At 51.8% G+C, this 21,786-nt stretch overlaps 2 protein-coding genes across 2 annotated transcripts; both read left to right on the forward strand.

Moving 5' to 3' along the window:
* NME4 (NME/NM23 nucleoside diphosphate kinase 4) lies at positions 1-8,911 on the forward strand. The gene is made up of 5 exons (XM_038763511.1): positions 1-144; positions 7,261-7,394; positions 7,971-8,072; positions 8,241-8,353; positions 8,552-8,911. The coding sequence occupies exons 1-5, from the start codon at positions 18-20 to the stop codon at positions 8,670-8,672; spliced, it is 597 nt and encodes a 198-aa protein (XP_038619439.1). The 5' UTR covers positions 1-17; the 3' UTR covers positions 8,673-8,911.
* Positions 8,912-17,299: 8,388 nt separating this feature from the next.
* DECR2 (2,4-dienoyl-CoA reductase 2) lies at positions 17,300-20,150 on the forward strand (the record flags this gene model as incomplete). The annotated part of the gene is given in 8 exon segments (XM_038763555.1): positions 17,300-17,336; positions 17,339-17,391; positions 17,477-17,570; positions 17,888-17,992; positions 18,360-18,400; positions 18,402-18,578; positions 19,506-19,598; positions 19,727-20,150. Coding segments are annotated over 6 exon segments (507 nt in total), but the record flags the coding sequence as incomplete, so codon positions are not given.
* Between the last annotated feature and the right edge of the window lie 1,636 nt (positions 20,151-21,786).

The following is a 21,786-nucleotide window of genomic DNA, read 5'->3' on the forward strand; positions in this document are numbered from 1 at the left end:
CCTGCGGGCCGGTCGCCATGGGTTGGGTCCCGCGCAGCGCTTGGCGGAGCCTCCTGCTGGGACCCCCGGGGCTGGGCGCCCCCCGGACCACCCCCGCCCACCCACCCCGGACCCCGCCACCCGGCCTGCCCCGCTGCACCTCCGGTGAGTGTCCTCGGCTCCCCCCCCGGGCGCTCAGTACAGTGCCCCGCACAATTCTTAGTATTATCACAATTATTATTAGCCCCCCTCCGGGAAACGCCACCGGACAAGGGGTCCTCCCCCCATCCCCTTAATCATCATCATCATCATGGATTTGTTAAGCGCTTACTATGTGCCAGGCCCTGTACTAAGCGCCACGGGAGGGGGGGGGGGATCCAAGCCAATCGGGTTGTCCCTGCCCCACGTGGGGCTCCCAGTCTCCATCCCCATTTTCCAGATGAGGGAACTGAGGCCCAGAGAGGTGAAGCGACTTGCCCATGGTCACACAGCAGACAAGCGGAGGAGCCGGGATTAGAACCCACGACCCTCTGGCTCCCAGGCCCGGGCTCTAGCCACTAGGCCATGATGGTTCCCACCAGGCTTAGGCCTCCCTTTGTCTCCGGGCTTCGAGGTCCCCACGTGTTTCCCCCCTGAGCCCGAGCCCTCCCCGCCCCACTTCGGGGGGCTACTAACCGGGGGACCCCCTTGTCGAAAGGCAGGAGGGGGCGGGGATGGGAATCAGCCAGACCTCTCTGGCCAAGCAGTAACCGTGGCTTCGTGGCTACAGCCCGGGCCTGGGGGTCAGAAGGTCCTGGGTTCCAATCTCGCCACGTATCCAATGTGCGACCTCGGGCAAGTCACTTCACTTCTCTGGAAAACGGGGGTTAAGTGTGTGAGCCCTATAAGGGGCAGGCATTATTGCGTCCGACCCAACTTGTAGGTACCCCAGCGCTTAGAACAGTGCTTGGCACGTAGTAAGCGCTTAACAAGTACCAAAGTTATTAAGAGTATTATTAACCAGAAGAAACGAAATCAAATCAATCATTTATATCAGTCAATGTAGTTATTGAGCCCTTCGAAGGTAGGTGTCCCCAACCCCAGCGTCCAGTCTCAAACCTTCCCGCTCCCCCAAGCCACCAGTCCCCTGCTCCCACCCCCAGTTTCGACCCCAGAAATAATAATTATGGGATTTTTAAATCGTATTTATTGAGCGCTTACTGTGTGCAGAGCAGTGTACTAAGCGCTTGGGAAGTACAAGTTGGCAACATTATAGAGACAGTCCCTACCCAACAGCGGGCTCACAGTCTAGCCCAGGTATTTAAGTGCTTACTATGTGCTAGGCTTACTATGTACTAAGCTCTGGGGTAGATACGAGCAAAACGGGTTGGATACAGTCCCTGTCCCATGTGGGGCTCACAGTCTCAATCCCCATTTAACAAATGAAGTAACTGAGACTCAGAGAAGTAAAGTGACCTACCCAATGTCACACAGCAGACTAACCCTTCTTTTTCCCACCCCAGCACCAGTCCCCTCATCATCGTCTTTCAAATAATTCAGTTAGTACTAACTGGGTGTGCAGACCATTGTATTAATAAGAATAATCGTGGTATTGGTTAAACGCTTACTATTTGCCAAGCACCGTACTAAGCGCCAGGGCAGGTACAATGTAATCAGGTCTGACACAGCCCCTGGGGGCTCACAGTCTAAGTACAGTGCTCTGCACATAGTAAGCGCTCAATAAATACGATTGATGATGAAGTAGGAGGGAGAACAGGTGAGGAAACTGAGGCCCAGAGAAATTAAGTAACTTGTACAAAGTCACACATCAGGTCCATGGTGGAACTGAGATTAGAACCCAGGTCCTCTGACTCTCCGACCTGTGGTCTTTCCATTAGGACACACCCCTCGGAGGCAGCGTGGAAAAATAAAAAGCTCATGGAAGAGTAATGATACAGATTTTGGATCCCTGTCCTCAAGGAGCTAGCAATCTAGTGGGAGAATCAGACAGACGCAAATTATTTACGAGTGATGGTATATGGGGGAGAAAGAAGAGCATGGCAGATGGAGGAATATGGAAGTTATAATAGTAAGTGCTTAACCTATAGCACAATTATTCTTATTATGGTCTGCACATCCAGCTGGTGTCCAGTGAATTCTTTGGAAGACAGTGATGACGGGGTCGGGAGCAGGCTTACGGGGAAAAGAGGATGGGGCTGGGTTGGGAGAGCAGGGAGATGCGGGGGCTGGAAATTGGGGGGTGGGAGCAGGGGGTTGAGGGAAGCCACCCTCCAAGAGCTCAATAACATGTATGCATAATGCTAGGAGGGTACACTTGCCTCTGTAACGCCGGAATTACATGCTCGAAGAAACCACATGTGAAGGAAAACTTGGGGTATACGCACCTCCTCACCATCGTCCTTTCCCATCCCGCCTCGTGGACTCCCTGGGCAGATATGCGTCCAGAAGAGCATGTCCTCTTTCTCCAAACAGCGTTCTATCCAGATTGCCTAATAATAATAATAATATTAATGATGGAATTTGTTCAGCGCTTACTATGTGCCAAGCACTGTTCTAAGAGCTGGGGTAGATACGAGATTTTCAGGTTGTCCCACGTGGGACTCACAGACTTAATCCATATTTTACAGATGAGGAAACTGAGGCACCGAGAAGTTGTGACCTCTCCAAAGTCACACAGCTGACGAGTGGCGGAGCCGGGATTAGAACCCACGACTTCTGACTCCCAAGCCCGGGCTCTTTCCACTAAACCACACTTCCTCTCTCTGTGCTTCTTCAATAATAATAATAATAATGATGGCATTTGTTAAGCACTTACTACGTGCAAAGCACTGTTCTACAAGGTGATCAGGTTGTCCCACATGGGGCTCGCAGTCTTAATCCCCATTTTACATATGAGGCAACTGAGGCACAGAGAAGTTAAGTGACTTGCCCAAAGTCACACAGCTGACAAGCGGCCGGTGACTAGGGGTGTTGGGGCTTAAAGAGGGAAGGCTTCTTGGGGGAAACTGGGATTTTTGGCCATGCTCGCCGCTCAATAAAAATAACGATGTTATTTATTAAGTGTGCTCAGGGCAGGGGTGGGTACCGAAATGATCAGGTCAGCCACAGTCCCTGTCCCACGTGGAGTTTGCAGTCTAAGAGGGAGGAAGAGCAGGGAGCCCGGTTTTCAGGGCTCTCCCGGGTGACCCCTTGGTATCGGACCTGGATATCGGAGGGGCCCTCGGCTCCCAGAGCTGGACACGACTGCTCAGAGGCGAGTGGGCAGGTGGCCCGAGGCTCCTCTGCGTTATCTCCCTGGCCGCCCGCTGAGGGGGCCTGGGGGTCCGGGCCTGGCTGGTTGAGATCGGGGCTTCCCCGTCCCTGCTCCACTTATCTCTAGGGCCAGGGCTGGGGGCTAGATGAGGGGGTGAGCACCCGTCTGGGAGGAAGGACACCGAAGGGCATCCCGCCCTCCCATTGCGTCCAGCCCATCCCAGGGCTTCCCGTTCAACTCGTTGCTTCTTCGCGGACTGCATCACCCACCCATCCCACCCAGTGCCAGCGGCTAAGCGGAGCCGATCCCCAGCCACCCCGGACTCGAGAAGCAGCGTGGCTCAGTGGAAAGAGCCCGGGTTTTGGAGTCAGAAGTCATGGGTTCAAACCCCAGCTCCGCCAATTGTCAGCTGGGTGACTTTGGGCAAGTCACTTCACTTCTCTGGGCCTCAGATACCTCATCTGTAAAATGGGGATTAAGACTGTGAGCTCCCCGTGGGACAACCTGATCACCTTGTAAGCTCCCCAGTGCTTAGAACAGTGCTTTGCACATAGTAAGCGCTTAATAAATGCCATTATTATTATCACTACCCCTATTTCTGAGGGCTGGGTCGGGGTAGGGCACCCCCTTGGCATGCCCCCTGGTCATCCCCCAGTGCCCTGGTCCTTGTTCCTGAGGGCTGAGAAGTAGCATAGCCCAGTGGATAGAGCACGGGCCTTGGAGTCAGAAGGACCTGGGTGCTAATCCCAGCTCTGCCACTTGTCTGCTGTGTGACCTTGGGCAAATCACTTTACTTCTCTGTGCCTCAATCACCGCATCTGTAAAATGGAGATTAAGACTGTGAGCCCCGTGAACTATGTCCAACCTAATATCTTGTATTTACCCCCCACCCCAGTGCTTAGTACAGTGCCTGTCACATAGTAAATGCTTAACATATACCATATTAAAAAAATAAATAAAGGGTTGGGGCCAGAGGCGCAGGTGGAGCAGGTAGATTTTGAAAGCAGACAGGCGATCTCTTGAGAGACCAAGGAAAGATGAGAGCCCATTATGAGCAGGGAATGTGCCTACCAACTGTTATATTGTGCTCTCCTAAGTTCTTAGTACAGTGCTCTGCACACAGGAAGCGCTCAATAAATACGATTGACTGACTGACCACTGATTAGTTGACTGATTCACCAAGAATGTGAATGTAGGGGTGGGAAGGAGCTAGGGAGGTGTGGGTGGCATGTTGGGAAATTCAAGCCTCGTGACTTTAACTGAGACGAGCGCTCTGCATACAGTAAGCACTCGATAAATATGATTGAAATACGATGGATCGAGGGAGGGTATTGATTTGGGCAGTCAATCAGTGGTGTTTAGTGAGGGCTTACTGGGTGCAGAGCAATACGAAGCACTTGGGAGACATGTTCCCTGCACATAAGGAGCTTATACACGCGCATACACGTGCACTTTTTCAGTCTGAGGCCCAACCCCATCCCCCATCCCAGCCCCATCCTGTCTCCGCCCACTTCCCTGGACAGTGCTGGTCGGGGGTGGACGGGTGGTCCCCAGGGACTGGGTAGGGGCTTAGTTGAGCTGCGGCCTCCATTCCGGGGACCCCCTGCCCATCCTGCGGCAGCGGCCGTGGCTCGGCACTGCCCTCCCCCCAGCCCAGATCTGCGCCAGGCTCGTCCGCATCCCCTTGGCCCCTTGGGAGAGACAGTGCGGCCCTTTACCGGAAATCCATCTGCGAGGGCGAGGGGCTCCAGCTGGCCGCCCCCAATGCCCCCACACTCTCCCCTGTGCTGGGAGGGCCATGTCCCTGCTGAACCCCCGGCCCTGCCCGAGCCCTCCGAGCGATTGGGCCGGGGCGGGCAGTACATGGGGGGCATCCTCCGCCCCCCTGCCCCTTTCCCAGACTGGCTTCTCAGAGATGTGAGGGTCTGGGCTCCCTCCCACCTCTTCCTCCCTCGTCCCTGCGGACGTGCTCCCAGGGAACCTTCCTCCTTTCCCGGCAGGCTGGTCCCCGAGCTGGGCCGGCCGCCCGCGTCATCGCCGGGTATTTTTAAGGCTGGTGGTGGCGGACGGCTGTTAATGGAGCTCTTCACAACCGGGAGGGTCTGCGGGAGACAGGCAGGCCCCTCTGACAGATGGGGGGAGCTTGCAGGCGAAGTTGGGGGGCTGGAGGTGGGGTGGGGAGGGCGGGGGTCTCCCTCCCTGATCGCAAGCCCCTGCAGTGGAGAGGTTGGGGGGATCCAGCCTAGGGCAGTTTGAGAGCAGCAGCGTTCCTCAGGGATGGTGTGTAGGGAAGAAGTGTGGCCTAATGGTTACAGCCTGGGAGTCAGAAGGACCTGGCTTCTAATCCTGGCTCCACCACTTCTCCGCTTCTGGGTGACCTTGGGCAAGACACTTCTCTTTGCCTCAGTTCCCTCATCTATAAAATGGAGCCGCTTGTCAGCTGTGTGAGTTTGGGCAAGTCACTTAACTTCTCTGAGCCTCCGTTACCTCATCTGTAAAATGGGAATTAAGACTGTGAGTCCCATGTGGGGCAACCTGATTACCTTGTATCCCCCCCAGCGCTTAGAACAGTGCTTTCACACTTAACATTCATACCATCATTATTATTATTAAGACTGTGAGGCCCCTGTGGGTTATGGACTGTGTCCAACCTGATTAGCCAGTGATAATAATAATAATTATGGTATCTATTAAGTGCTTACTATGTGACAGGCACTGTTCTAAGTGCTGGGTAGATACAAGGTAATCAGGTTGGACGCAGTCCCCGTCCCACATGGGGCTCACAGTCTTAATCTCCATTTTGCAGATGAGGTAACTGAGGCACAGAGAAGGTAAGTGACTTGCCTAAGGTCACACAACAGTAGCAGAGCCAGGATTAAAACCCATGTTCACTGACTCCCAAGCCCTTGCTCTTTCCACTAGGTCACCCTGCTTCCCTACCCCGTGTATCTATTCCCATGCTTAGTACAGTGCCTGGCACGTAGTAAGTGCTTCACAAGTACCAGTTTGTTTTTTGTTTTTAAAAAAAGGCCTGCGATGACTGCCCATTCTTCCCCCAGGCTCATCACAGGATTGATTGAGTGTCCACACTAGGCAGAGCACTGTGCTGGGTGCCTACTGAGTGCAGAGCACTGTACTGGGTACCCAGTGTTTGCGGGGCACTCTTCTGGGTTCCCAATATGTGTACTGGGCCCACACCCTACTGACAACTGTGTTGAGTGCCCACTATGTGCAAAGCACTGTACTAGGTACTCAGTGTTTGCCGGGCACTGTTTGTACTGTACTGGACACCCACTTTGTGTCCAGTCTCCAAACTCCTGCCCTGGAGCTTACAGTCCAATGGGGAAGACAGTGACACAAACTGTTGGTTTTTATTTTAAATGGTATTAATCAAGCGCTTACTCTATGCCAAACCCTGTTTTAAGCGCTGGGGTAGGTGCTTGTTGTGGGCAGAGAACGTGTCTGCCAACTCTGCTGAGTTGGACTCTCCCAAGTGCTTAGTACAGTTCTCTGAATGTACTTAGAGCTCAGTAAATACCACTGATGATGAGGTCTACCAGCTTTTATATTGTAGCCTCCCAAGCGCTTAGTACAGTGCTCTGCACAGCAAGTGCTCAATAAATACCACTGATAGTGATGTCTACCAGCTGTTCGATTGTAGTCTCCCAAGCGCTTAGTACAGTGTTCTGCACAGTAAGTGCTCAATAAATACCATCGATGATGATGATGGTGAGTAATCCTTAAAGTGATATTGGACATGAATTGGATGAATCCCCGGGAGGGCTCCTGGCCTCCAAAGCCCCTGTGGCCTCCTTCCAGACTCTTCCCCCTTGGCAGGAGATCGGATCTCCTCACTGGGCACAGCCCAGCCCCTTCTCATCTGCCAGGGAGCAGTGTGGCTCGGACTACAGTCCTCAGCTCCCGGCAGCCCCAGGAACCCCCTCTCCAACCCTGGCTCCCCTCCCCTTGGCCATTGCGAGCCGGTTTATCAGGGCCCCGGGAGAGGTCAACGGTTCCCTGTCCGGCAGGGGGGCCGCTGAGGGCCCAGGAGCGGACACTGGTGGCCGTGAAGCCAGACGGGGTGCAGCGGAGGCTGGTAGGGGACGTCATCAGGCGCTTTGAGAAACGGGGCTTCAAGCTGGTGGGAATGAAGCTACTGCAGGTACTCAATGCCCCTCACCCTCACCCCTCCCCGGGGTCAGTGGAGGGCCGAGGGGCATCCAAGGAGCCGAGGGGGAGACTTGGCCCAGTCCAGAATGCCTAATATCCTAGGGCACTTGTGCCAAAACCCTGTCACGTCCCGAAGCCCCCAGGGGCATCCAGTGCGGCCCTGCTATATTCCTGTTACAGCCCGCCCTTCCTCAGACTGCCCTAGCCTGACCCGGCCCTCCTCCTCAGAAACCCCGAGCCTGGCCCGGGCCTCCCCAACCCTAAGGCTCCCCCAGCCTGTCTTTGCTCACCCCATCATCAAGCTCCCCCGGTTAGGTCCATCACCCCTTCTCAGGCCCCCCCAGCCTGACCCAGTCCTCCTCCTCACACCGCCCCCCTAGCCTAGACCAGAGTTTCTGTAGGAGACGCCCCTCCCCTCAGGCTGAGGGCTACAGGGTCCTGCCCTCCTAGCTGCCAACCCCTGGCAGCCTGCCCCCCATAATCAGAGGGTTCCCTGGGAACGGCCCGGACCCCCATCCCTGTGGCGCCCTCCCCCCCAAAAGATGTCCTCTTCATGATGCGTTTTCAGGCCCCAGAGAGAGTCCTGGCCGAGCATTACCACGACCTGCGGAGGAAACCCTTCTACCCGGCCCTCATCAGCTACATGAGCTCTGGCCCCGTGGTCGCCATGGTCAGGATCGGGGCTGACCTGGGAGGAGGCCGCAGGGAGGGGCCGGTGGGGAAGGGGGCGAGATCTCCCTGGGAATTGGGGGGTGGGCTTGGTGAGGGGGTGGAGCGGACCCCTGGCTCAGGCCCATCGGTCAGGCTCAGTGGGACCCGGTGGGGCATCCGTCCGCAGGTCTGGGAAGGCTACAACGTCGTCCGGACGTCCAGGGCCATGGTGGGGGACACCGACTCGGCCGAGGCCGCGCCTGGGACCATCCGCGGGGATTTCAGCCTCCACATCAGCAGGTGCGGGGAGCGGGGCCGTCGAAGGAGTGGGGGGTCCCACCAGCATCCCGAGGGAGCTGGCCGATGACCGCCAATAGGCCTGGCCCAGCTCCGAGGAGCTGGGAGTCCCGGGCAACCTTGGGTGGAGGGGAGGGACCGGGTTCCTCTTCCCCGTAGTGGGCACGTGTGTCCACCATGTCCTCTCTCTCCTGGGCCCAGGAACGTGATCCATGCCAGCGACTCCGTGGAAGGTGCCAAACGAGAGATCGGCCTGTGGTTCCACAGCAGCGAGCTGGTGGATTGGCGCTGCTGCCAGCAGGGTCATACCTACCAGGGCTGAGGACCTCATGCTGGCCAGCGCCCGCCATGGTCAGCATGCTCCCCACGCCCTACCCCTCTCCCACTTGCGGGCCCCTTCCCCTCCCCACCCACCAATGTGCCTTCCTGCCCACCGCCCCCACAAAGCCCTACCGTCAGGGAATTGGGTTGAACTCTCTCCTCACCGTGTCATCTGCCTTTGGGGGTGCCACCTAATAAAGAAGGGGGTGGGCACATTAAAGGTCAGTTTTTTTAATGCAATTTGGGGGCCTTCCTCTGTGCTTTTGTGGTTTAGAAAGAAAAAGTGTGGGGGTGGGCAGAGGGGACAGTGTCAGCCTGAGGGGATGGTGGTTGTGGCGAAAATCAGTCAATCCATCAGGCAGTATATACTGAGCACCTACAGTGTGCATGGCACTTTACCAAGCCTATGGGAGAGCATGATGGAGTCTGTAGACATGTTCCCCTCCCTTTTCTTTTTAAATGATACTTGTTAAGCACTTACTACATGCTAGGCACTGCGGTAAGCACTGGGGTAGATACGAGATAACAGGTTTGGACACAGCCCCTGTCTCACATGGGGCTCACAGTCTTAAGATCAAGTGTGTCCTCAAACTGGTGAGTGTGTGAGGTGGGGTGGAACAGGAGGTCCTTGGAGTAGACGAGTGAGAGGAGGTTGACAGTGGAAGGGATTTCTCCTGCTTTCAAAACTTGTAATTCCATCATTAGTGGATAAAACATGAGCCTGGAGGTTAGAAGGTCATGGGTTCTAATGTGAGAAGCAGCATGGCTCAGTGGAAAGAGCCCAGGCTTTGGAGTCGGAGATCGTGGGTTCTAATCCCGGCTCTGCCGCTTGTCAGCTGTGTGACCTTGGACAAGTCACTTAACTTCTCTGTGCCCCAGTTACCTCATCTATAAAATGGGGATTAAGACTGTGAGACCCACGTGGGACAACCTGATCACCTTGTAACCTCCCTGGTGCTTAGAACAGTGCTTGGCACTTAGTAAGCACTTAATAAATGCCATTATTATTATTATTATTATTATTAATAATAATCCCGGCTCCACCACTTACCTGCTATGTGATCTTGGGCAAGTCACTTAACTTCTCTGTGCCTCAGTTACCTCATCTGTAAAAAATGGAGATTAAGAGTTTGAGCCCAATCTGGGACAGGGTCCCAGATTTGTTAGTACAGGGCTGTGCACACAGTAAGCGCTCAATAAATACGATTGATGATGATGATGATGATCTGCTTGCCTCCTACCCCTCAGCTCATGTTCTGCTTCTGGCCTGTAAGGCCCTCCCCCTCCTCAAATCCAACAATTAACCACTCTCCCCTCCTTCAAAGCCTTATTGAAGGCACATCTCCTTCAAGAGGCCTTCACAGAATAAGCCCCACTTTTCCTCATCTCCCACTCTTTTTTGCATTAACCTCACTTGTTCCCTTTGATCTTCCCACCTCCAGCCCCAACGCACTTTGGGAGCCAGAGGTTGTGGGTTCTAATCCAGCCTCCACTACTTATCAGCTGTGTGACTTTGGGCAAGTCATTTAACTTCTCTGTGCCTCAGTTACCTCATCTGTAATATGGGAATTAAGACTGTGAGCCTCATGTGGGACAACCTCATTACTTTGTATCTACCCCAGCGCTTAGAACAGTGCTCGGCACATAGTAAGTGCTTAACAAATTTTTTTTTATGATGGCATTTGTTAAGCACTTACTATCTGCAAAGCACTGCCCTAAGCACTTGATAATATCTGTAATTTTATTTATTTGCATTGATGTCTGCCTCTCCCACTCAGGGACTATCACTGTTTATTGTTGTATCGTACTTTCCCAAGCACTTAGTACAGTGGGGTTAGGGAAGCAGAGTGGCTTAGTGAAAAGAGCCCGGGCTCTTTCCCGAGCCCGAGGTCATGGGTTCTAATCCCGGCTCTGTCACTTGTCAGCTGTGTGACCTTGGGCAAGTAAGTTCACTTCCCTGGGCCTTAGTTCCCTCATCTGTAAAATGGGAATTAGGATAGTGAGCCCCACGTGAGACAACCTCATGACTTTGTATCTACCCCAGTGCTTAGAACAGTGCTTGGCACGTAGTAAGCGCTTAACAAATACGAACATTATTTTTATTACAGTCTCTGCACATAGTAAGCACTCAATCAATACGAATGAAAAGAGAAGCAGCGTGGCTCAGTGGAAAGAGCACAGGCTTTGGAGTCAGAGGTCAGGGGTTCAAATCCCAGCTCTGCCAATTATCAGCTGTGGGACTTTGGGCAAGTCACTTCACTTCTCTGGGCCTCAGTTCCCTCATCTGTAAAACGGGGATTAAGACTGTGAACCCCATGTGGGACAACTGGATTACCTTGTATCTCTCTAGCGCTTAGAACAATGCTTTGCACATAATAAATCCTTAACAAATACTATCATTATTATTATTATTATTATTATTATTAGAAGTGATTAAGTAAGTTTCTAGACTGTGAGCCCGTTGTTGGGTTGGGACCATCTCTATATGTTGCCAACTTGTACTTCCCAAGTGCTTAGTACAGTGCTCTGCACACAGTAAGCGCTCAATAAATACGATTGAATGAATAAGTGCTTAATAAATACTATTATCATTATTACTTATTAACAGGCTATAAATATCATTGATTGGAACAGGGGGGATGTCAGCTCCTATCATTCCCACATCAGGACGGCAGGCCTTGTCCAATTCCCTTCAAGGCCCTACTGAGAGCTCACCTCCTCCAGGAGGCCTTCCCAGACTGAGCCCCCTCCTTCCTCTCCCCCTCCTTCCCCTCTCCATCCCCCCCACCTTACCTCCTTCCCTTCCCCACAGCACCTGTATATATGTATATATCTTTGTACGTATTTATTACTCTATTTATATGTACATATTTATTCTATTAATTTTATTCTGTTAATTTGTTTTGTTCTCTGCCTCCCCCTTCTAGACTGTGAGCCCACTGTTGGGTAGGGACCGTCCCTATATGTTGCCAACTTGTACTTCCCAAGCGCTTAGTAATGATAATGATAATGATGGCATTTGTTAAGCGCTTACTATGTGCAAATCAATCAATCAATCGTATTTATTGAGCGCTTACTGTGTGCAGAGCACTGTACTAAGCGCTTGGGAAGTACAAGTTGGCAACCTATAGAGACAGTCCCGACCCAACAGTGGGCTCACAGTCTAACAGGGAGAGACAGAGAACAAAACCAAACATACTAACAAAATAAAATGAATAGATATGTACAGGTAAAATAAATAAATAGAGTAATAAATATGTACAAACATATATACAGGTGCTGTGGGGAAGGGAAGGAGGTAAGATGGGGGGATGGAGAGGGGGACGAGGGGGAGAGGAAGGAAGGGGCTCCTGGAGGAGTGCAAAAGCACTGTTCTAAGCGCTGGGGTATAGTACAGTGCTCAGCACACAGTAAGCGCTCAATAAATACGATTGAATGAATGTATTCCACCCCTCGCGTCAAAGCCAGGTTCGTTATACCCTGTTGGGGCCCAGAGCTGCTTCGCGCCATTTTCCCCATGAGGAACCGCCCTTCGCGCCTGGAGGAGTCGCGCGCCCAACGGTCGCCGGGTACACTGCGCCTGCGCGCCCAACGGTCGCCGGGTCAGACTGCGCCTGCGCGCCCAACGGTCGCCGGTTTAGACTGCGCCTGCGCCCTCTGAGCCGGGCTCCGCACGGCGCCTGCGCTCTTCAACCCGGCGCCTCACCGCGCCTGCGCTCTTCAACCCGGCGCCTCACTGCGCCTGCGCCCTTCAGCCCGGCCCCCGCTTCACGGCAGGATCCCGCCAGCCGGGGACTACAATTCCCGTCAGCCCCCGCGCCAGGGGGGCGTGTCTTGTTCTGGGAGCGGTTTCTCCTCAGGCTCACTCGGCTGGAAGCCTTCGAAGGAGGAGGACGTCATGTCGTGCTTCGGTGGCGCCCTGTTTCCCTCCAGCCCAGGAGATTTGGGGTGTCAAGGACTTTGTCCCCCCGACTCCCCGGGGGTCCCCCAGTCGGGTCCTGGCCTCAAGGTCGGGCCTTGGCCGGAGCCCCATGGCCGACGGTTGGGCAGTCGGGAGGTTGGGCCGGTCCCTCCCAGAGGCCTTCGCTTCCTCGGCCTGCCCTGCGGCAGTTGGGGGGACGGGGGCCCCCGCTAACCGTCCCCACGGTCACTCCTCCAGCCTCGGGTGAGTCCGCCACCTTCGTTTCTAGGTTTCCCCTTTTGTTGTTTTATTGTCTTAAGTAGTATTGTTTAATTACTATTATTAATGGCATTTATTAAGCGCTTACTATGTGCAAAGCACTGTTCTAAGCGCTGGGGAGGTTACAAAGTGATCAGGTTGTCCCACGTGGGGCTCACAGTCTTAATTGATGGCATTTATTAAGTGCTTACTATGTGCAAAGCACTGTTCTAACCGCGGGGGAGGTTACAAAGTGATCAGGTTGTCCCACGGGGGGCTCACAGTCAATCCCCATTTTACAGATGAGGTAACTGAGGCACAGAGAAGTGAAGTGACTTGCCCAAAGTTACACAGCTGATAATTGGCGGAGCCGGGATTTGAACCCATGACCTCTGACTCCAAAGCCCGGGCCCTTTTCCACTGAGGCACGCTGCTTCTCTATCTTCTCAATGCTTAGTTTAATGCTACTACTAATAAGGATGGTATTTTTTAAGCGCTTACTATGGCCCAAAAACTGTTCCAAGCGCTGGGGGGATAATAATATGATAATGGCTTTTATTCATTCATTCAATCGTACTTATTGAGCACTTAGTGTGTGCAGAGCACTGTGCTATGCGCTTGGGAAGTACAAGTTGTCAACATATAGAGACGGTTTCAACCCAACTGCGGGCTCACAGTCTAGAAGGGGGAGAGAACAAAACATATTAAGAAAATAGAGTAAATACGTATAAGTAAAATAAAGTAGTAAATATGTACAAGCATATATATACATACAGGTGGGGAGGGGAAGGAGGGGGCTCAGTCTGGCTCAGTCAGTTTATTAAGCGCCTACTATGTGCAAAGCACTGTTCTAAGCGCTGGGGAGGTTACAAGGTGATCAGGTTGTCCTACGGGGGGCTCACAGCCTTCATCCCCGTTTTATAGCTGAGGGAACAGGCCCAGAGAAGTGAAGTGACTTGCCCAAAGCCACACAGCTGACAAGTGGCCGAGCCGGGGTTAGAACCCATGACCTCTGACTCACAAGCCCGGCCTCTTTTCAGTGAGACAAGGTTTTGCTGGGTTTTTTGTCTTAAATAGGATTGGCTTAATAATAGTAATGATGGTATTTGTGAAGCGCTTACTATGTGCCAAGCACTGTTCTGAGGGCTGGGGGAGATACAAGTTCATCAGCTTGTCCCCCTTGGGGCTCACAGTTTTCATCCCCATTTTGCAGATGAGGGAACTGAGGCCCAGAGAAGTGAAGCGACTTGTCCAAAGTCACGCAGCTAAGTTTTGAACTTACCAAGCGCTTAGTACAGTGCTCTGCACACAGTGTGCGCTCAGTAAATACGATTGAAGTTATGGAGCTGGATTAGAACCCACGACCTCTGACTCCTAAAGCCGGGCTCTTGACACTGAGCCAACCTCTCAAGGGTTAAGGGCTTATTTTGTGTCCAACACTGGCCCAAGCGCTGGGCTAGTGGTCGTTGTGGGGAGTGAGCCTATCTCCCACGACGTTGATGCATTGGACTCTCCCAAGCGCGTAGTACAGTGTTCTGCACATAGCGGCCGTTAATTACCGTTGACGATGGCTGACAGTGGTGTGCACACGGCCCTCGTTAACTACCGTTGTTGGCTAATAAGCGCTTAGTACAGTGCCTATCACATAGTAACCAATTAACAGATACCATTGTTATTAATAACAATGCACAGCGGTCGTTAAATACCATTGATGATCAATAATAATGATGGTATTTGATAAAGCGCCTACTATATGTCAGGCACTGTATTAAGTGCTGGGATGGATACGAGCAAATCGGGTTGGACACGGTCTCACGAGGGGGCGGGAGGGGACTCAGTCTTCATCCCCATTTTACAGATGAGGGAACTGAGACAGAAGTAAAACGACTTGCCCAAGGTCGCAGTAGACAAGTGGTGGAGCGGGAATTAGAACCCATGACCTTCCGACTCCCGGACTGTAGGCACTATGCTGTGCTGCCTACCAGCTGCTACGTTGCAGTTTTCCAAACGCTTAGTACAGTGGTCTGCACACAGTAAGCGCTCGTTAAATGCCATTGATGATGATGACTATCTGCTGTTCATTCATTCGTATTTTTTGAGTACTTACTGTGTGCAGAACACTATTAAGTGCTTGGGAAGTTTGTAGTTTCCTAAGCGCGTACTACGGTGTATTATGCACACAGCGCCCATTACATATCATTAATTGATCCCGTTGATGGCGGTTAGAGAATCGCCCAACCCGGGGTGAGGGAGATGCTGCAAAATTTAAATGACGAAGTCGTAGAAGTTGGTTATGAGCAGGGACCGGATCTACCACCTCTGTGCCACTGTACTCTCAAACCCTTAGTACAGTGCCCTGCACATGATAAACGCTCAATAAAAACTATTGATCAATCTCCGAGGAGGGGTGAGGCGATCCAGACAGTCCCAGTACCCGGACACACTGTCTTTGCTTTAGTAGGGTTGGAAGCCAGGGCTTGCATCTTGCAAGGGAGGGCTTCTTGCATCTTGCAAGGGAGGGCTTCTTGCGTCTTGCAAGGCAAGGCTTCTTGCATCTTGCAAGGGAGGGCTTCTTGCGTCTTGCAAGGCAAGGCTTCTTGCATCTTGCAAGGGAGGGCTTCTTGCGTCTTGCAAGGCAAGGCTTCTTGCATCTTGCAAGTGAGGCCTACTTGCATCTTGTAGGGGAGGGCTTCTTGAATCTTGCAAGGGCGGGTTTCGTGCATCTTGCAAGGGAGGGCTTCGTGCGTCTTGCAAGGGAGGGCTTCGTGCGTCTTGCAAGGGAGGGCTTCGTGCGTCTTGCAAGGGAGGGCTTCTTGCGTCTTGCAAGGGAGGGTTTCTTGCGTCTTGCAAGTTAGGGCTTCTTGCGTCTTGCAGGAGAGGGCTTCTTGCATCTTGCAAGGGAGGGTTTCGTGCATCTTGCAAGGGAGGGCTTCTTGCATCTTGCAAGGGAGGGTTTCGTGCATCTTGCAAGGGAGGGCTTTGTGCGTCTTGCAGGGGAGGGCTTCTTGCATCTTGCAAGGGAGGGCTTCGTGCATCTTGCAAGGGAGGGCTTCGTGTATCTTGCAAGGGAGGGCTTCGTGCATCTTGCAAGGGTGGGCTTCTTGCATCTTGCCAGGGAGGGTTTCTTCAGGATTCTGGTGTTAGTGAGAAGGCCGGGACTTCACTCCGGCGACAAAATGGAGGTGGAGAAAAGGAGAGGGGGACCAGGCAGGGAGAGGAGAGGACTTTCAAATGCTTTTAAGTGGTACTCTTACATTTTAAAGTCGTTGTTAAGTGCCGTCGGGTCATTTTGCATTTATAGCGACTTGATGAGTATATTTTTTCCAGATCATCCCATCTTCTCCCATAATCCGTAACCTTCGGATAATGGTTCTTCAGTTATTGTTATGATTTCTATCTGTATAGTTGGTGGCTTGCCTCTTAACACGTTTTCCCAGGACTTTTCCTTCCTAGTATTAGTGTCTTCTCCTGAGAATTAGTCCTATCATGGGTCCAAAATATGCTAATCTGTCATCTTTTGGCCTTTCAAAGACCACTTTGGGATAATTTTTCTAAATCCATTTTTTTGGGGAGGACAGTCCATGATATTTGCAAAAGCCTTCCTTAATGCCACATTTCAAAAGAATGGATGCTCTTTCTAATTCTAGCTGTCCAGCTTTCGCATACAAATGTTGTCACTGGAAACACCAAAGAATTAACAACTATTTTTGGGGCAATTGTCCCATTACCACATTCATGGCTTTTTCCAGGTGTTTCATAGCAAATCTGCATAACATTAATCTTGGGCATATTTCTTGACTATTAGTTCCTTTATTAATTAGATCCCAGGTGGGAAACTGTCAACTATTTCAATCTTGGGAATTAATATGAAGCCACCTGCTTTGGCTTTTCTCACCTTTCTGAAGCATGAGTCAGTCACCAGTTTGTGCTGAATAATGCCTTGGGCATTGGAGAAATTGGCTACAGATTGTAATACCCTACTTAGAGTAATAATTTAAATAGGTGATTTTTAGATCTGTTAATTAATCTGTTACTATCCACTAATGCATCTGATCTCGATTTGTATTTTTAACCCACTCTGGCTTCTAAAAGTAGAATTGTTTCCTTTAAGGTGCACCCCCTCCCGCCCCCATAAAATTGTTTTTGCCGGCCCTTCTCCCGGGCGGAAGGGAGCATCAGGAGAGGGAGAAGATGCAAGTAGGAACAAGGTTTCCCTTGTACAAGGAACATGGTGTAATAATAATAAAAGTGACATTTGTTAAGCAGTAAATAGAACACAGGTTTGGGAGTCAGAAGGTGGTGAGTTCTAATCACTGCTCTGCCACATGTCTGCTGTGTGACCTTGGGCAAGTCTCTGGGCCTCAGTTCCCCTATGTGGGATAGGGACTGTGTCCAACCTGATTAACTTATATCTACCCCAGTGCTTAGAACAGTGCTTGGCACATAGTAAGTGTTTAACAAATGCCAAAGCTCTGTTGTTCAGCACCTCCAAGGCAGTGATAAGTGTAGTGCTGTCAGCACCTTCAACACCTCTACAGTGCTCTTTGAGAAATGCTACCGGGTAGGCAGGGTTCTGCTCTCCTGGGTTCCACTGTTCTCCTGATCCTCCCGCCTAATCCCATCCCTGTTTTTCTTGTCTGCTCCAGGACCACGGAGGAGTGATCATTAACATCAAGACCACCCTAGGTTTCAAAGGGCAGGGGTTGCAAGTACATGCTGGCATGGCCAAGACCGCAGTAGGTAGGTTTCTGGCTCCTTGCGTTCCTGGCTCCTTGCTCAGATGGGGGCCTTAGCACTCCTTTTCCAGGTTGGACTCATCCCGTGCCCCCCCCTCCATGCCCCAACACCCAAGTGTGCCTGGTCACCAGGGTGGTCCCGTGTCCTTCATCCGCTTCAGTGAGCTGAGAGCTGCATTGGCACTGCACACCTGTATTCCTTGTTTCTGTTGTTACGGCTCCCTGCCTGCCTCTCCCTCATCCCTTCCCTGGCTACCATCTAGAGCCTCCCTGAGTAACTCTGAGACTGGTTATTTTCCTTTCTTTTTCTCCCCAATGCAGACGCCATGACCCGACACCTGGCTGTGGAGTGGGGCCCCTAAAACATCTGGGTCAACAGCCTGGCCTCCAGGTCCAGCAGCGGCACAGAGGGCACGGGGCATCTTGGTAAGGCATCCCCAGGGGAGGGCCAATCAGGGTCAAGGCGGGGAGACATCTCGGGGTCTGGCCCTCTCCTGGGTGTCCCCCACCCCCAGGCTTACTGGGTTGATGCTTAGCCTTCCGTTGGGTGAGGGGCCTGGCTGCCAACTCCATGGGCTGTTGTGGGCTCGTGCTAGGCTACATTGCCCCCCTGCTTCCGTAGCTGCTCACCTCCTTTGAGGGGGAGCAGTGCCGAACACCGCACTTCAGAGCCCGTGTGGCATCGTGGGACCAGCCATGCCCCACAGGCGGGGGAGGGCTCCATCTGACTGTATCGCACTCGGTCCAGGCTCCCCCCACCAGCGGCCGCTCAGTCTGGGCTATTTAGTTCCAGGGTGTTCCCAGTCCCACGTGAGCAGAGCCGTCCTGTAGATTCCCCCTCCAGAGGCTGGGGAACAAGACGGAGATCGCCCACAGTGCCCTGTTCCTGGCCAGCCTGTTGGCATCCTATATCACGGGGGCCTCCCTGGTGGTGGACGGCGACAGCTGGCTGACGTCCTCCAACGGCTCCTTGGCTCCGTCGGCGGCCGCGTCCTTCTCTGCTAAACTCTAGGTGAGGAGATCGTCGTCTTTTCAGGGGGCTTTGCCGGCTATCCTGGGTCTCCTGGGGACGGTGCCCCTCGGATTTACACATCCACTTCTGTCCATCTTCTGCATCTGTGTGTCTCTCTATAGTGTATTTCTCTGCCTACCTCACCTGTTAGAATGGAAGTTCCTTGTGGGCAGGGAACATGTCGTGCTGCTGCTGTCCATTCCAAGTGCTTAGAACAGTGCATATCACTCATTATAGGCTCAATAAATACTGTTACTCCTCCTCTCCCTCCTCCCACATCTCACCTGTTGGAGGGGCCCGGAAAATGCCACAATAAGCCTTGGGAGCAGCCAGTGGGCTGATGTGAATCACAAAGTGTAGGTTGCCGCTCGGAGTGGTATCAGTAGTTCTTGAGCGCGCTGTATTGAATGTTTGGGAGAGTACACCGATAGCATAGTGCACATTACCTGCTCCCAATCAGCCAGTGGATGGAGGATATTTGAATGCTTTTCAGTGTTGGGAACACTACTAATTGCTTGGCAGAGTAGAATGAATAGACATGAGTGTTGCCCTTTGAGAGCTTACACCCTAATCGGTGCAGTGTAATGTAAGCACTTCTTTAATTGCTCGCATTAAGTGCTTTCTATGAGCCAGGCACTGTACCAAGTGCTGGGGTAGATACAAGATAATCAGCTTGGACACAGTCCCTGCCCCACGTGGGGCTCATGGTCTTAATCCCCGTGTTACACATGAGGGAACTGAAGCACAGAGAAGTTGTGAAATGACAAAGGTCACATAAAAGACTTGTGGTGGAGCCGGGATTAGAACGCAGGTCCTTATGGCTCCCAGGCTCCATTTTCTACACTAGGCTACTTGGGAAAGTGCAACAGTGCTTTGCACGTAGTAAGCGCTTAATAAATATGATTGTTATTATTATTATTAAAACAGTAGCAGCACATGCAGTTTCCGCTGTCCAGGAATTTATGCTTCCCCTGAGCCTTCTTCCGGACATGCCGCTTTCCCTTCATGCCACGCTGCTTCGTAAGTACAGCACCCAAGAAGTGCCACATTCGCTTCCCACAGGGGGCTGCCACTCCCCTCGGTGTCTCGGCCCCGTTCCCTATTGCCGAGCTCTGCCTGACGTCAGGTTCCGTGGCTGTTTTGCGCAGGCAGCTGGGCGGCCAACAAGAAAGAAGCGTGATGCCAGGAGCCCCCCAGCTTTCTGACTCTTGACCTCATCCTGAGCTTACGCTGCCCCGGAGACTCATCCCTGCTCCGGCCAGTTCTCCGTCCAGGGGGCCAACGGGTGTGAACTTCCAGCGCCGAGGAGGAAACCAATCCCTGCTCCTCTGTAGCCGTGAGCCGAATGCCTTTCCTCCCCAGCTGCCGGTTACGACGTCCCTCCTGGCCGTTGCGGGGGTCAGGGGCATGGGGCAAGCAGCCTTGCAGATAAGCACCAGCTCAGGCTGACGTCGGGAGCAAAGTTTTGAGGATGGGAGGGCTTTGACATTCTAGGAAGCAGGGGCCGTCGATGGGATCGGGAGTTGGATGTATTGGCAAAAGAGGGACTGGATGACACCGCTAGCCACTGTCTCTGAAACTCAGTGCTGGTGTCGAGTTCTTAAAAAGAACCAAGGCGTAGCAGCACAGCACAAGGGTTTTATTATTGCAATAGTAATATGGATTTGTATAGAACAGAGTCTGTTGCCCTAAAAACAAGCTCAGTCTACCACCGAAAAATGGGAGAGGTAGATGTAGTCTGTGGTGGGCATGGGCTTCCCTCATTCTATCAACAGGGATAAGTCAACTGTTGGTGCTTTTAATTGTATGATTCATGGGCCCAATCAAGTATTGGTGCTTTTAATTGTATGATCCAGTAGGTCCAGTCAAGTGTGGCTGTGGTTCTCTTACCTGGAGACGGGATTGGGAGCTGATGCAAGACTTAGGAAAAGACAAGCTAGATTAAAAACAAAATAGTCTGAAAACAGAATGAGGCAGGGCTGGTGTTGAGTGGGTTTCCACATTCCCTCTTTTGATGCCTCACTGGCATTGCAACAGAGAGTCCTGTCCTCAATTCTCTTCCAGTCGTATGGTGTCCCAGCTTAAACAGCTTTTACCTTCTCGTGATCTCAACCTGACCTGATCCTTACTGTCACAAAGTGGACAGGATCCTTTGGTTTGATCATGATTCAGCCTTGAAGGCTGTATTTGCACGAGTCTTAGGATCTCTTTCACCTCTGGCTGTTTCCTTTGCTCTCTTGAGGGCTGTTCAAACAATCCCTTCCAGTTCACTTGAATTGACAGTACCTCTCATACAATTAAAGCAGTTTTACAGTAGAGAACTGATGTGATCAGGATTATAAATGTTCCAATCATTACAAAGTGTACTGTACCCTTAAACCATCTGTCTATATTGAGAAACCAAGAGGTAACTAGAGTCTGCAGATTCCACTCTGTCATTACTTGCCTCATGGGTCAAATGTTCCTGCTGCAGTCTTGCTGCTTTCTGGAATAATTTATGTGGTATTGCAGTGACTTTTTTTTTTTAAATTGTTGGGGTTGTATTACAATAATCCAGTAAGGCGTCATCAGTAAGGACTATGTTCCATCTTTCCCAGTCCACAGGAGGGGACAGAGTAGCACAAGGGCTTTCTCATCAGAATTTCATGTGGGCTTAAACCCATCTTTCGGCTAGTTGTGTTCATTAAGCTGAAGAGAGCCAAAAAAAGGGCATTCTGGCCATTTCAATCCTGTTTCAGAGCATAATTTTGCTAATTAGTTTTTTTAAACGTTTCTTTGCGCTAACCCTCCAGGTCTCAGACCCAGGGTAAAAGGGTGATGGGAATTTTTTGTTTACTACCTAGTCTTTTACAAGTATCTCCATTTGTCCAGTAAAATGAGTTCCACGGTCACCGTTAGTAGTGAGTTCCCCTAAGAGTAATTTTGCTGTTTTCCTGTCTGCCTTCAAAGAAAAGCTTCCACCCGTTTTGATGAGTTAGCCAGTGGTAATACATAAGAGGAAAACCCATTGCACGCAGCAACTGTATAAAGGCAGGCTGTTTATTGACGAGCAGCCCGCAGGATGTGTTCCCCAGGGTACTGTAGTGCATCCTCCACTGTTATCTTGCTGGCTCATGCAGCATCTTTTGACGTATTGGCCTACCAATTATCCAATTTTTGGGTGCAAACCAGAGATTCGAGGTAGAGGCGACAGCTCCCTTTATGTCCA

Source organism: Tachyglossus aculeatus, chromosome 21, assembly GCF_015852505.1.
Source record: "Tachyglossus aculeatus isolate mTacAcu1 chromosome 21, mTacAcu1.pri, whole genome shotgun sequence".
Lineage (NCBI taxonomy): Eukaryota > Metazoa > Chordata > Mammalia > Monotremata > Tachyglossidae > Tachyglossus > Tachyglossus aculeatus.